Source organism: Corvus brachyrhynchos, unplaced genomic scaffold, assembly GCF_000691975.1.
Source record: "Corvus brachyrhynchos isolate BGI_N302 unplaced genomic scaffold, ASM69197v1 scaffold21, whole genome shotgun sequence".
Lineage (NCBI taxonomy): Eukaryota > Metazoa > Chordata > Aves > Passeriformes > Corvidae > Corvus > Corvus brachyrhynchos.
The window spans coordinates 3056370-3066893 of NW_008236924.1; the positions used below are offsets into that span (position 1 = coordinate 3056370).

Sequence of the window (10524 nt, forward strand, 5' to 3'; positions counted from 1 at the left end):
GCCTATAAGCAGGTGAGTGGAGAACTTCACAGGAAGTATTTTCTTCCTGGGCTTTAGGACGCCTCTATCCTAGGTATTCACTGCTGGCAAGAAACTTTATATTAGGTACTGGCAATTACTTACCATGTTTACTCCTCCTGACTGGAAATCAGAGCACATGGCCATCACGGGAGCCAAGCCTACCGTGGTACCTTTGAAGGGCACACCCCTAAAATCAACCCAGAAAGAGCATGAAATGGCACTGAGGCACTCGGGAAGGCAGGCAGAGAAATGCCCCCTGCAGTGCACAGCTTCTTACACAGTGTCAGGGGGACACATTGCCTTTATAATATCTTCCAGCACAGGACATCATAGCAGAGCTACAAAGCCTTAAGGTCTGTTTATCTTGGACTGCTGCTCTGCTTTATGGGCCAGCCAGACAATCCTATTTCTTATAATGGCTTGGTTCCAAAAAGTGCTCCTGCTGAGCTTTGCAACAAGCACAGAAAAGACTATATCTGGATCCTTGGTTGAGTTTTGTTTGTGAATACTTAATTTACCATAAGCCTGATATTTGCCAGCTTGGGATTCAGGGACTTAAGAGAGTAGTAGGCAACACCTCTGAGGTGCAGCCATGCTCTGCTCCTGCCTCTGAGCTGGAATGCTACACCACCCTGACAGCATCTCTGAAATGGGAGCCCTGGAAATTGTGCTCAGGACATGACCAGGTGGAGAGGAAATACAGTAATGTTAAGGGGAAAAAAAAAACCCAACCAAAGAAAACAAAGGAAAAGGCATAGTATCTCTGCATTTCAGTCCTACAGGTCCTCCTACTCATCCTGGTGGATGAGTTTCCATGGAAGAGGTAAGGGGATCTGAGAACTGCTGCAAATTTTTCTTCCAATGCCATCTGCATTGCCAGCCAGGCTACTGGCCCTGACGAGATCAGTGGGCCACCAGCCACAGGCCATCCCCAGCTGGGTCCCAGCACCAGGGCTCTGTGTGTCAGTGGGATGGGTTAGGAATGAATGCTTTCCACAAAGCCACTTTGAATCTCGGAAGGACATCATGGTACAAACTGATTTCCCACCCACCCAAGCCACTCGCCAGAAACAGGAGGAATGAGCTTACGTGATTAGTTGGGCATTATCATGTTTTCTGTGCAGCCTCTCTTTGCTACTCCAGGCCAGAAAGGACTTGAGGGTGGAGTAGGGATTCTCTGTTACATCACATTTATTCCCGTAATTCCAGATCTCCAGCCCCACCAAGGCAATCCGGATATTTAAGGCCCTGTAAAACTAAGGTACAGAAAAGAAAAGAGATGATAAAATAAGCACCATGAAGTTATTTTACTGTGTTTTAAATCTTGCATATATCCTGCTAATTGCTACTAGAGATCCACGTGTCCAGAGCAGATGCTCCCTCTGGAAATGCATTTCAGCTTGGTGCTGAGCCCTGCAGACAGAAGTGTGCAACCACCACAAACCTAAACTCAACTGAAATAGAGACGTTGAACTTTCATTTTTGAAAATGAGAAAGACATAATCTAGAGAAACAAAGACTGGAGACTGACATCATGTTTCATCTGGTATGTTAAAATTCCTGAAAACAGTAAGGGAGTAACCTTCTGCCCATGTCAAGTACAAACAGAAGCATTCATAGGTAGCAGGGTGAAGGGAGTGGTGGAAGGAGTTCAAGGGGAGCAGAAAGGGAGTAGATCTGAAAAGCAGGAACTTTTACTTCAGCAGCACTAGGTACCACTGCAGGGATGACTTCAGACGGCTCCTTCCAGCTCCACTCCACAGGTTTTCTACCTTTTCAAGTGAATACCTCAGTCCCTTCTCAAAGAGCATTACTTAGGTTACAGTTTTTACAGAGATGTAGTAAAACACAAGATGCTCGTGCTGGCTCCAAAGTAAGGAATGGAGATCCCCCCACCCTGTTCTGGATTTGCAACAACACAATTGTTTGGCAGGTGCTCTCCTCAGCTCACTGGGGAGAACTGCCAAAACATTATTCTCTCCCCCAAAAAGCCAGCCTTCCTCTGGCCCAACTAATTCTCATATTTCATGATCTGGGCCTTGCTTTCGTCCTTCCACACACCCCCAATCTCACCTTATCTACGTAATTAGCAGCCTCCACTAATTTAAGCTTTGTTGCTTCGATGCTGAAGCGATGTTTCTGAAACTGAACAGAATGAACATGTCAGGCAGCACAAAGGCAACTACAAAGAGCTGAAATGTCTTAAAACAAGCCACATTATTCTGGAAATAAGAAGGGTATTATGAAGTGAAGTCTCCCTGCACTGCACATCTGATTAGAAGCCCACCTGTACGTGTATATTCAGAATTCATCCCTGGCACCCTATGGCAGTGATGCTATTCAAGTGGTGGCACAGTGGAGCAACCCAAACTTATCAGTGCCCCCAGAGCCAGGGGCTGGCAAAGAACTGGCAAATGTGCCAGGTAAAATGTGTGATAACAGCACTTCATGTCTGAGGTCAAGGCTGCTGGAGCTCTCATCACATCTCACTCATCCAACCAATTTGCCTATTTAAACCATCTGGCAATGAATGAGTTAATTTTAGCAAACTGGTTAGTTCAAAGGGTTAAAGTGGCAAAATGTTCAGATTTTTGTTTAACAGATGACAAAACCTGGGGCTTTTCTTCTAATGAGGGACAGAGCAAAGAAAGGGCAGTTAACAACAGCACCGTGAGGCTCTGTCCCAGTTTGTCTGATCAAATGGTGAACAACATATGGCAGTTCCTGGGTATTATGTGTATCTCAGTATCCCTGGTGTCCTGCTGCCTAACAGAGAAACCAAAATAGGTTCTGCCTCTTTAGTTTTGTTCAGAATAAATTATAGCCCAGAGCACTATGTGGTTTTCCCTACTGGAGTTTCAAGTTGTAAATCATGGATAGGACCAGCCTGGCTCCCGTCTGTGCTGGAGATTAAACAATCAGTAAAACACTGTGTGGTTTGCACTGTCAGTGTGTCTGGCCTGCTGTCCAGGCTGGGGATGGGGGAGGGATTGCTGACTTCAGTCAGCTTCTTCCAGACCTATTCTGTGATCTGGAGACTTAAAAATGTCTATTTATATATCTGCTACCAGCTCAGAGCAGAGCATAATCACAGTTATCTTCTCTAGAGATTAAGTGTACTGCAGTTAGAAGCACATCACTCCTGGAAACCCCCAAATTTCCCTGTTCTGAAGGCAGACTCTCCCAGCCATAATTAGGACTGAACACTGCTACCTTGCTACCTTCAGCCCTCACCCAAATCACAACCTGTATCTCTCCCTTGGCCAATAGTGGCTGCCAGGACAAGAGACCAAGACACAGCTCTCCCTGCCCCAGGAGATGCTGCAGGTGAGATGCTCTGTGCCCAGTGCTCTGCGGGTATGAACACAATCCCATTTCTTACCTCAGCATAATCAGCCACGAGCAGGAGCTCCACGTACTTCGTGGCCTGCAGAGTGTCCCGTTTCACCTGCAGCAGCAGCCACACAGGTTATTGGGTTATTCCCCCAATATTCCCCAAGAAACTCTTCACAAAACATTTTTACAGGCCGTTTTTCCCAGTTTGTTTCTCACTGGCCATTCACCCCACCCCATCACACACAGGGACCTCCAAATGTGATTGATTTAGAGCAACCAAGGTCAGTATAGCTACAGCAAGTGCCCACATGCCTGTCCTCCGCTCACCTTTTGTTCCTATATTGAATGCAGGAACAGCTACAGCCCACCACAGTCCCCAACACTCATTTATTTCTCTGCTGGAGCCACTATTTCACAATCAGCTTGTTACAAACCCCCTTAAATATTCTCCTTTATTTCACTTTCTGAGCTGTGCCCCTAGAGAACAGCAGGGCTGGGAACAGGTGGGATATTTGGAGCATCATGCACAGACCCAGGCTGAGCCCTGCTCACCCTCTGGCCTGGTGCTTTCATCCCAGTTGTGAAGTCCCTGAGCCAATCTTCAGCTGCATCCCCAGTGCCCTGGTAGGCACAGGCTCCTCTCTTCAACCTCAGGTTGTCCACCCTGTAAATCAAGTGCTGGTCTGGGCTGTTGGGAGCTGGCTCCAAGACATAGCTGGAATTGCTGCTCAGTACGATGAGTCCTCTGTTGAAACGGGAAGCAATAAAAGGGAAAGTTAATTACTAACACAGCAACTGGAGACAAATCCTTCTGCTGCTGCTGAGCTCCCATCTGACTCTGGCAAGACACTTATCCTTACCAGGCCAGTCAGTTCATTAATAAAAAGGGTGGGGATATTTTGAGTTCAGAGGGGGAAATCCCTGAGCTTCCATATATTAAAATCCATTCAGTGGGCCTCAGACATTGAGGGGCTATTGGAGCATGTGCTGCAACTTGAGAAGTTTAACATGCTTTTCTTCTAGGGGCAATGTAAGCTTTTCAACCGATAGAAGAAATGTGCCTTTAACAGAACGGACCTGAAAAATGTGAAGACTTTGTTTGTCAACAGGAAAAACAGAGTTCTCTCTGGGTCATGCACATAACCAGATGGTCCTGGTTTTCTCAATGAGCATCTTACAGGCAGCAGAGCTGGAAATCTGTGTGTGATGCCCTCTAGAAGATGTGTGGCTCGATGGGCACCACCCACGCCATGCAGGCTCAGAGTGAGAACAGCCACGTATGCTCATCTCCTGTGCCTCCCCAGCAGTTAGTAAAGGTAACAAGGAGTTGCCAGCAGACAGTGACGGCTCAGGGGTGCAGGAAGCCTCTGCACAGGCACACTGAACATCTCTGTCCCTCTGGAGTTGGAAGGCAGGGCCTAGGAAAACACAGGCTGGCAGAAGCATGGCACACCTGCGACTGCTTTTGCTTTTGGAGTATTTATTGCAAGCCACAGGTGGCTGCACTGTCCTGTTTATCTCACTGGGCCCTTTGGCTACACTCACTAAGATGTCTCAGGTTTGCTTTGGCAGGGGCTGTTTCCTGGCTGGAGCCAGTCCCATCAGGCTCCAGAGCAGATGACCACTAATGTCAATAAAGCCCGTGTGATGTTTTGGAAACAAACTCTGAGCTGGTGTAAATGAATGCAGCTCCTTGGTCACCACAAACTGCTTCATTTAGTCCTGGCTGAGGATACAGACCCCCTTTTCCAGCCAAAGACCCCATTACTCTCAAAGTAAAGGTTTCACACACACAGCCCTGGCACCACCTGGGGAGAAAGCAGACAAGGCTGACAACCCAGGAGAGAGCTCAGACTTGAAGACTTTGCCCCAAAACACACACAAATTGCCAGCTGTGAGAGACTGGGAGAAGGTTTCTGCACTAGTGCAGAGCGTTGGGCTGGGACGTGGTGAGTCCTGTCCCTGTCTGTGACAGATGCAGCCCTGAGCCTCTAACAAGAGTCTTTTGCTTCAGTGGACTCTTGAGTTAAACTCACTCATAGCCCCAGTCCACACTGCCAGCACACAGCGTCCCAGAAGGGGAACAGGGCTGCTTAGGAGGCCACGGCAACTAACGATACCCCCAGTTTCTGCCTTTTCCCTAACATGCCCCTTTTTATGCCCAGGCTGGGTGCCTTTGAGAGCAGGTCTATCCACAGGCTGCTGGGAGCAGAGCTCGGGTGGCAGCACGGGAGCAGAGGCATTCCCAGAGGCATTCCCAGAGGCATTCCCAGATTCGCGCATCTCCAGGCACTCACCGCAGCCCCCGGCATGTGCTGAGCGTGACGCTGGAGTGCTCCCAGCCCCGCACGACCCCGTGGTAAAAGCAGTGGTCCTGGAAGGCAGAGGGAGGCAGGGTTGGCGGTGCAGATTTGGGATGGACGTGGGACATGTGCTATTTTTAGGCGTCGCTGAGTCCCGTGCGAGCGCTGCCGGCACTCCGGTAATTGTCCCCTTTCCGCTGCATTTGGCAGCTGATTATCACCGCTAAATCTCTGTGACTCTGCAGCGAAATTTGGCCTTTCAGCTGCCATGCGCTGCCTGTGCCAGAGCATCAAACAGCTCCTTGTTGCCAGTAAAAACGGAGAGCTTTGAATCCCCAAGGAAACGACTCGGATGGCTGCAGCTTTAGGGCCGACCCAAAGCTTTCTGCCTGTAACAGGAGCTGCCCATCGATGGCAGCTGGCCCTGGGTCAGGCCCCAAGGGATGTGGCTTCAGCCCCAGAGAGGGTGATACCGTGGGCAGTGGGGAAGCCCCCGACTCAGGGCTGCTGCTGAGACAAAGGCAGCCTCTGGCTGGGACAAGGAGGCTTTGGGGCAGAAACGCCAACATATTCATTACATCCCTTCCCCTCACCCCGGGGCAGCAGTAGGAAAGATGATCTCATGGGGATTTTATCTCTTATTTTTGCTTTGTGACCAATGCATATCTTTGTGCTGCTGCAGCACAGCCAGCCAAGCCTGTGTGAGATCAGTAATTTATGGGTTTTTACTGAACAGGAGCTTATAGGGGCTGCTTTTCCCAAAGGCTGGGAAGGTCCCCGGCATGGGGAACCTGGTGGCAAAACTAAAAGCAAGGGGTGAGCAGTGTGAGGCATAAACAATTCCCCAGCACCCAGAGAGAGGGGAGCAATGCTGGCGGCTGACCTTGGCTCTCATAACAGAGCTTGGGCAAAACAGAAAGATGTTTTTACCATTTTTGGGGGATGGAGCAGCTTTCCCACTGGAACATTGCAGATCAGAAAGCTGGACTTCCCTCCCCTTTAGCTTAAAGCTGTAGGGATCTGTGCCCTCAAATAAAAAGGCTCCGTAGGAAGATGTTCACCTGCTTCTCCAAGTCTGATCTCGGCACTCACCGTGTGGGTCAGGGGGGTGCTCTGGGCTTGGCCAGTCTGGCTGTAGTGGGTCTCGATGTAGCCTGGTGCAAAGAGGTTTCTGCAGACACAGTGGAGGGGGTGAAAAAAAAGTAAATTAAAAAATAAAGATGGTAAGACCTTTATTTTTATCTGGAGTTCTTTTTTTAGGGGTGCTGGAAAACCAGCTAGATCCAGCTCTTTCTGAAGTCAGTGTAAATATCCCTGCTGCTGTGAACCGCTGTTGTGGATTTGGGGCAGTCAGTGTTTTCTACCCTTAGTGTGAAACCAACTGCAACACCCCGAGAGGGCAGGTGAGAGACAGGGATTCACAGGACACCAGCTGTGCTCTATCTCTGCACTCTGCTCTCAGCATGTCCCTCCTGCCAGGCACTTGTTCCAGGAGCAGTGGCAGCTCCTGGTGGCCCAGGAGCCATGGGATCCATGGCAGGAGCATCACCTGCAGAGCACACTGTGATGGCAGAGGGTCAGAAGGTGGGAGCACAGCTGACCTTGCCACATCTATCTCTCCACTGCCCTGGCAGGAGCTGAGCACTTCTCCCGGACCATATCCGCTCCCGGGAGGGCCCCACAAGCCATCTAAGTGCTCTTTCAAGCCATTTATTAAATTAAAACAATCACAGAGAGCCTGTCCCTGAGTTTAATTAGGCACCAAGATCCAATTCCAACAGCTGCAAGTGAACAACTCAATTTTTACATGAGGGCTTTTAAAGACCCCATATCCCAGCCTCATCACTGACCCTTAATGGGTACAAGTCTCTGTGCAGTTTTCTTTCTGTTGCCAAGTTATGTCCCAGATATACTGGGATTAGATTCAAAGCACCAAGTCCAGCCTAGCAAACACTGCACAGGCCAGTTCAGGACACATCTGGGCTCTGGTGTGAGTCCTCAGCTCAAACCCAGACTGTCTCCACTGCCCATTTCTGAGTACAGTCATAAACCAATCTGCATCTGCATTTCAACTGCTGCCCAGAAGCCGGTTCACATCTTTGTTATAGGAAAATGCTGATTCCCCAATTTGAATTTGTTCATGTCATCCCCATGTACACAATACTCTCCCTGTCTTCAACCCAAGATCAGACCAAAAGTCTATAAAAGGAGCTCCTATGCACTGAATAGAAAGCATTTTGATTTTGTTCCAGAGGAAACAGCCTTCTCCTTCTTTTTAAACATCTGCATTTGCTAAACAGTGATGTAAAAAAGTACAGCAAGTCAAAATCCAGGCCAAACCAAGAAGGTCATATCCTGTGTCCATCTCAGCAGCCATATAATGTAGGCTTAAAGCAGTTTTTAAAAACAAGAGTTCGACTTGCAAAAATTTGGAGAAGGATCACAGAACATACCCTAGTGATGAAACACAATCCTGCAGCAACCCCACAGCGCTGTCAGGCCACCAAAGTGCCACAGTTGCCATCCATGAGGAGGCCACACACATCCTGGGCAGTGTGTTGTCAGATGCAGCTGCAGCTCAATCCCTTTGCATCCCTGTTTAAAGCATGTCATGCACCAGATTTTAGAACTAAACTGCTAGAAAGAAAGAAAAAAAATGTTTCCTTCTATTCTTTGCCTGATTTCTTTAAGCTGGATGAAAAAAGCTGTATCACAAGCAAACACAAAGATTTTTCCATCTGCCTTGGCTTTTGGTACCTGGCAGTCAGATCTTACCAACCTTGAAAGCATCTCTGTTTAAAAAAGGGACTGGGTGCCTGTGATATCTAATTAAATTACATCAAAACAACATGAAACGAAACCTTTTATCAGTGTTTGAAAGTGCTTCACCCACCTGGCATCCAAAGGCTCAGACAGCTGAACAAGTACCCACAGCTTAACGACAAACAACTGTGCCACTGTTGCATTTGATAGCATCTGATGTCAGGAAAACAGCAGCTTTTATCTCCACTTTTAAAGTTCAGCATAGCCCAGAAAAGCTCATTTTGTCTCTTTCTGATGTGTTTTTATCACTAAATGCTGTCAGCGACCCGAAGGCAAGGTTGCTGTGTTCAGCTGTCCCAGGTCTGTAAACCCAAGATAAGCAACATCCCACAGAACATAATTCCCTTCATCTCCCTGACTGCAGCATCTTGCTCAGCAAGGGTGCAAGAAACAAATATTTAATCAACAGATTGCATTAACTCGCAGGAAATTGCCTTGAGCAATGCTCTGGCAGGTATCTGGTCTGTGTCAGCGCAGACAGTAAAGCAGTGTGATCTGCCCTGTGCTGTTAAACCGGGCACCAGCCCGTGGGTTTCCAGTAGCTGAGGCTTCGCACAGCCTGCTTGTTTCATTCCCAAACAAGCACGCTTGTGTTTTCCTCCCGCTCCTTTATTCTTGGAAAGCATTAGCTATGAATAGCCACTTGATCTCCCCTTCAGCATCACCCATGAGGCTCCTCAGAGCTGTGACTCCTGCCCAGCCCCGGTGCTGAGCACCAGAGCCCAGGTTCCAGGGCACAGGATGAGGCCACACAGCACAGGGGGTGTGCATGTCCCTTCCTACTTGCACACTCAGGCTACAGCCCCTTCTAGAGTGGATTAAGGAGCTCTGTCTGAATTTTTAGGGACACTTACGCAGCTGCTGAGCTGAGAGCCTGTGGCATCTCCATGTTACAACTGCCAAGCGTCTCTCCACCAGTTGACTCTTACTCTACACCACAGGGTCCCTAAGAAAAGTCCAGTTTCTTGCTCTGAGCATGAAACAGTCCTATTTTGAAGACAGTACCCAGCCTTAATGCAGGGGGGCCCTGGGGCTCTTGCAGCGCTGCCAGAAAGGGCTCTCACAGGGGATTGCACAGGGTGTGGTGGGCAGTGAGGAAAGAGGAAATAAAAAAGGACATCTTGCAACACCCTTGGTGTCTTATTTTGAGCCTGTAAAATTTCATTCCCAGCCCAACTCACTTCTTTAGCAAGCACCAAGCTTTCCACCAAACTGTAAATAAACAGCAAACAAACCTTGCCACCAAGAGTGCACCAGAGTTATCAGCCAGTCTTGACTCTCTTTTCCATGTGTACCAGTTGCTGGATAAACAGCAGAGAGACACCCATACCCCAAAACCTTATCTGCTATCATTTCAGGACAACATCCCTGCCTGGCTGAACAGCTGATTCCAGGGGAGCTCAGCCCTCCAAAGCACTGATAGAAGTACATCACCATTTCCAGAAGAACACAGAGTTCACCTCTGTGCTGGAGAAGGAAAATCTGGAAAAAGCAGCACAATGTGATTCTTTCTTCTCAGTTACATTACATGCCTCAGTGACCACTTCTCCAGCACCTCACGCTGAAGCTGCAAAAGTCTGGATGCAAAATAACATCACTCAAAGGCTTCTGAGATCCAGTCAGGCAGCTGGCAGATCGCTAGCACACATCTTCCTAAAAGGCAGCACAGAGCGTCTCATTAGAGGAGTTATCAGCATGAAGAATTGATGAAGTCAGAGAAAAAGCTGGTTTGGGATGGGAGTACCCTCCTTTGCTAAAGCTCAATAGCAGCTGCAGCCGGTTTGAGGCCAGGGAAAGCTGCACACGAGCACTTGGGATGTTCTAGAGAGGCCTCACACCTTTTCAACAGGGACCAGCTTTCAGCAAGGTCAGTCATTCCCCAAGATCCAGCTCAGCCTCCAAGCTCAGGGTGGAATAGCGTGCTCTTGGTAGGATTTGTTCCCCAGAAAGCCTTGGGAGCCGGGTTAAATACAAGTGAGGAAGCCAAACGAAGGGAGAGTGGCTCGGTGCCATAATGTACAGATGGCCTGAGCCGGTTCCT

General features: G+C 48.6%; 1 protein-coding gene across 1 annotated transcript in view; it reads right to left on the bottom strand.

Annotated features, from left to right (window-relative positions):
- Window positions 1-10524, bottom strand: part of ADAM19 (ADAM metallopeptidase domain 19) — a 34177-nt gene that overhangs the window by 13729 nt on the left and 9924 nt on the right. The window contains exons 3-9 of the mRNA XM_017728042.1: window positions 6753-6831; window positions 5655-5731; window positions 3910-4102; window positions 3404-3469; window positions 2095-2166; window positions 1111-1277; window positions 124-208 (exon numbers count right to left, since the gene is read on the bottom strand). Of these exons, the coding sequence (XP_017583531.1) occupies window positions 124-208; window positions 1111-1277; window positions 2095-2166; window positions 3404-3469; window positions 3910-4102; window positions 5655-5731; window positions 6753-6831 (739 nt within the window). The remainder of the gene's footprint in view (window positions 1-123; window positions 209-1110; window positions 1278-2094; window positions 2167-3403; window positions 3470-3909; window positions 4103-5654; window positions 5732-6752; window positions 6832-10524) is intronic.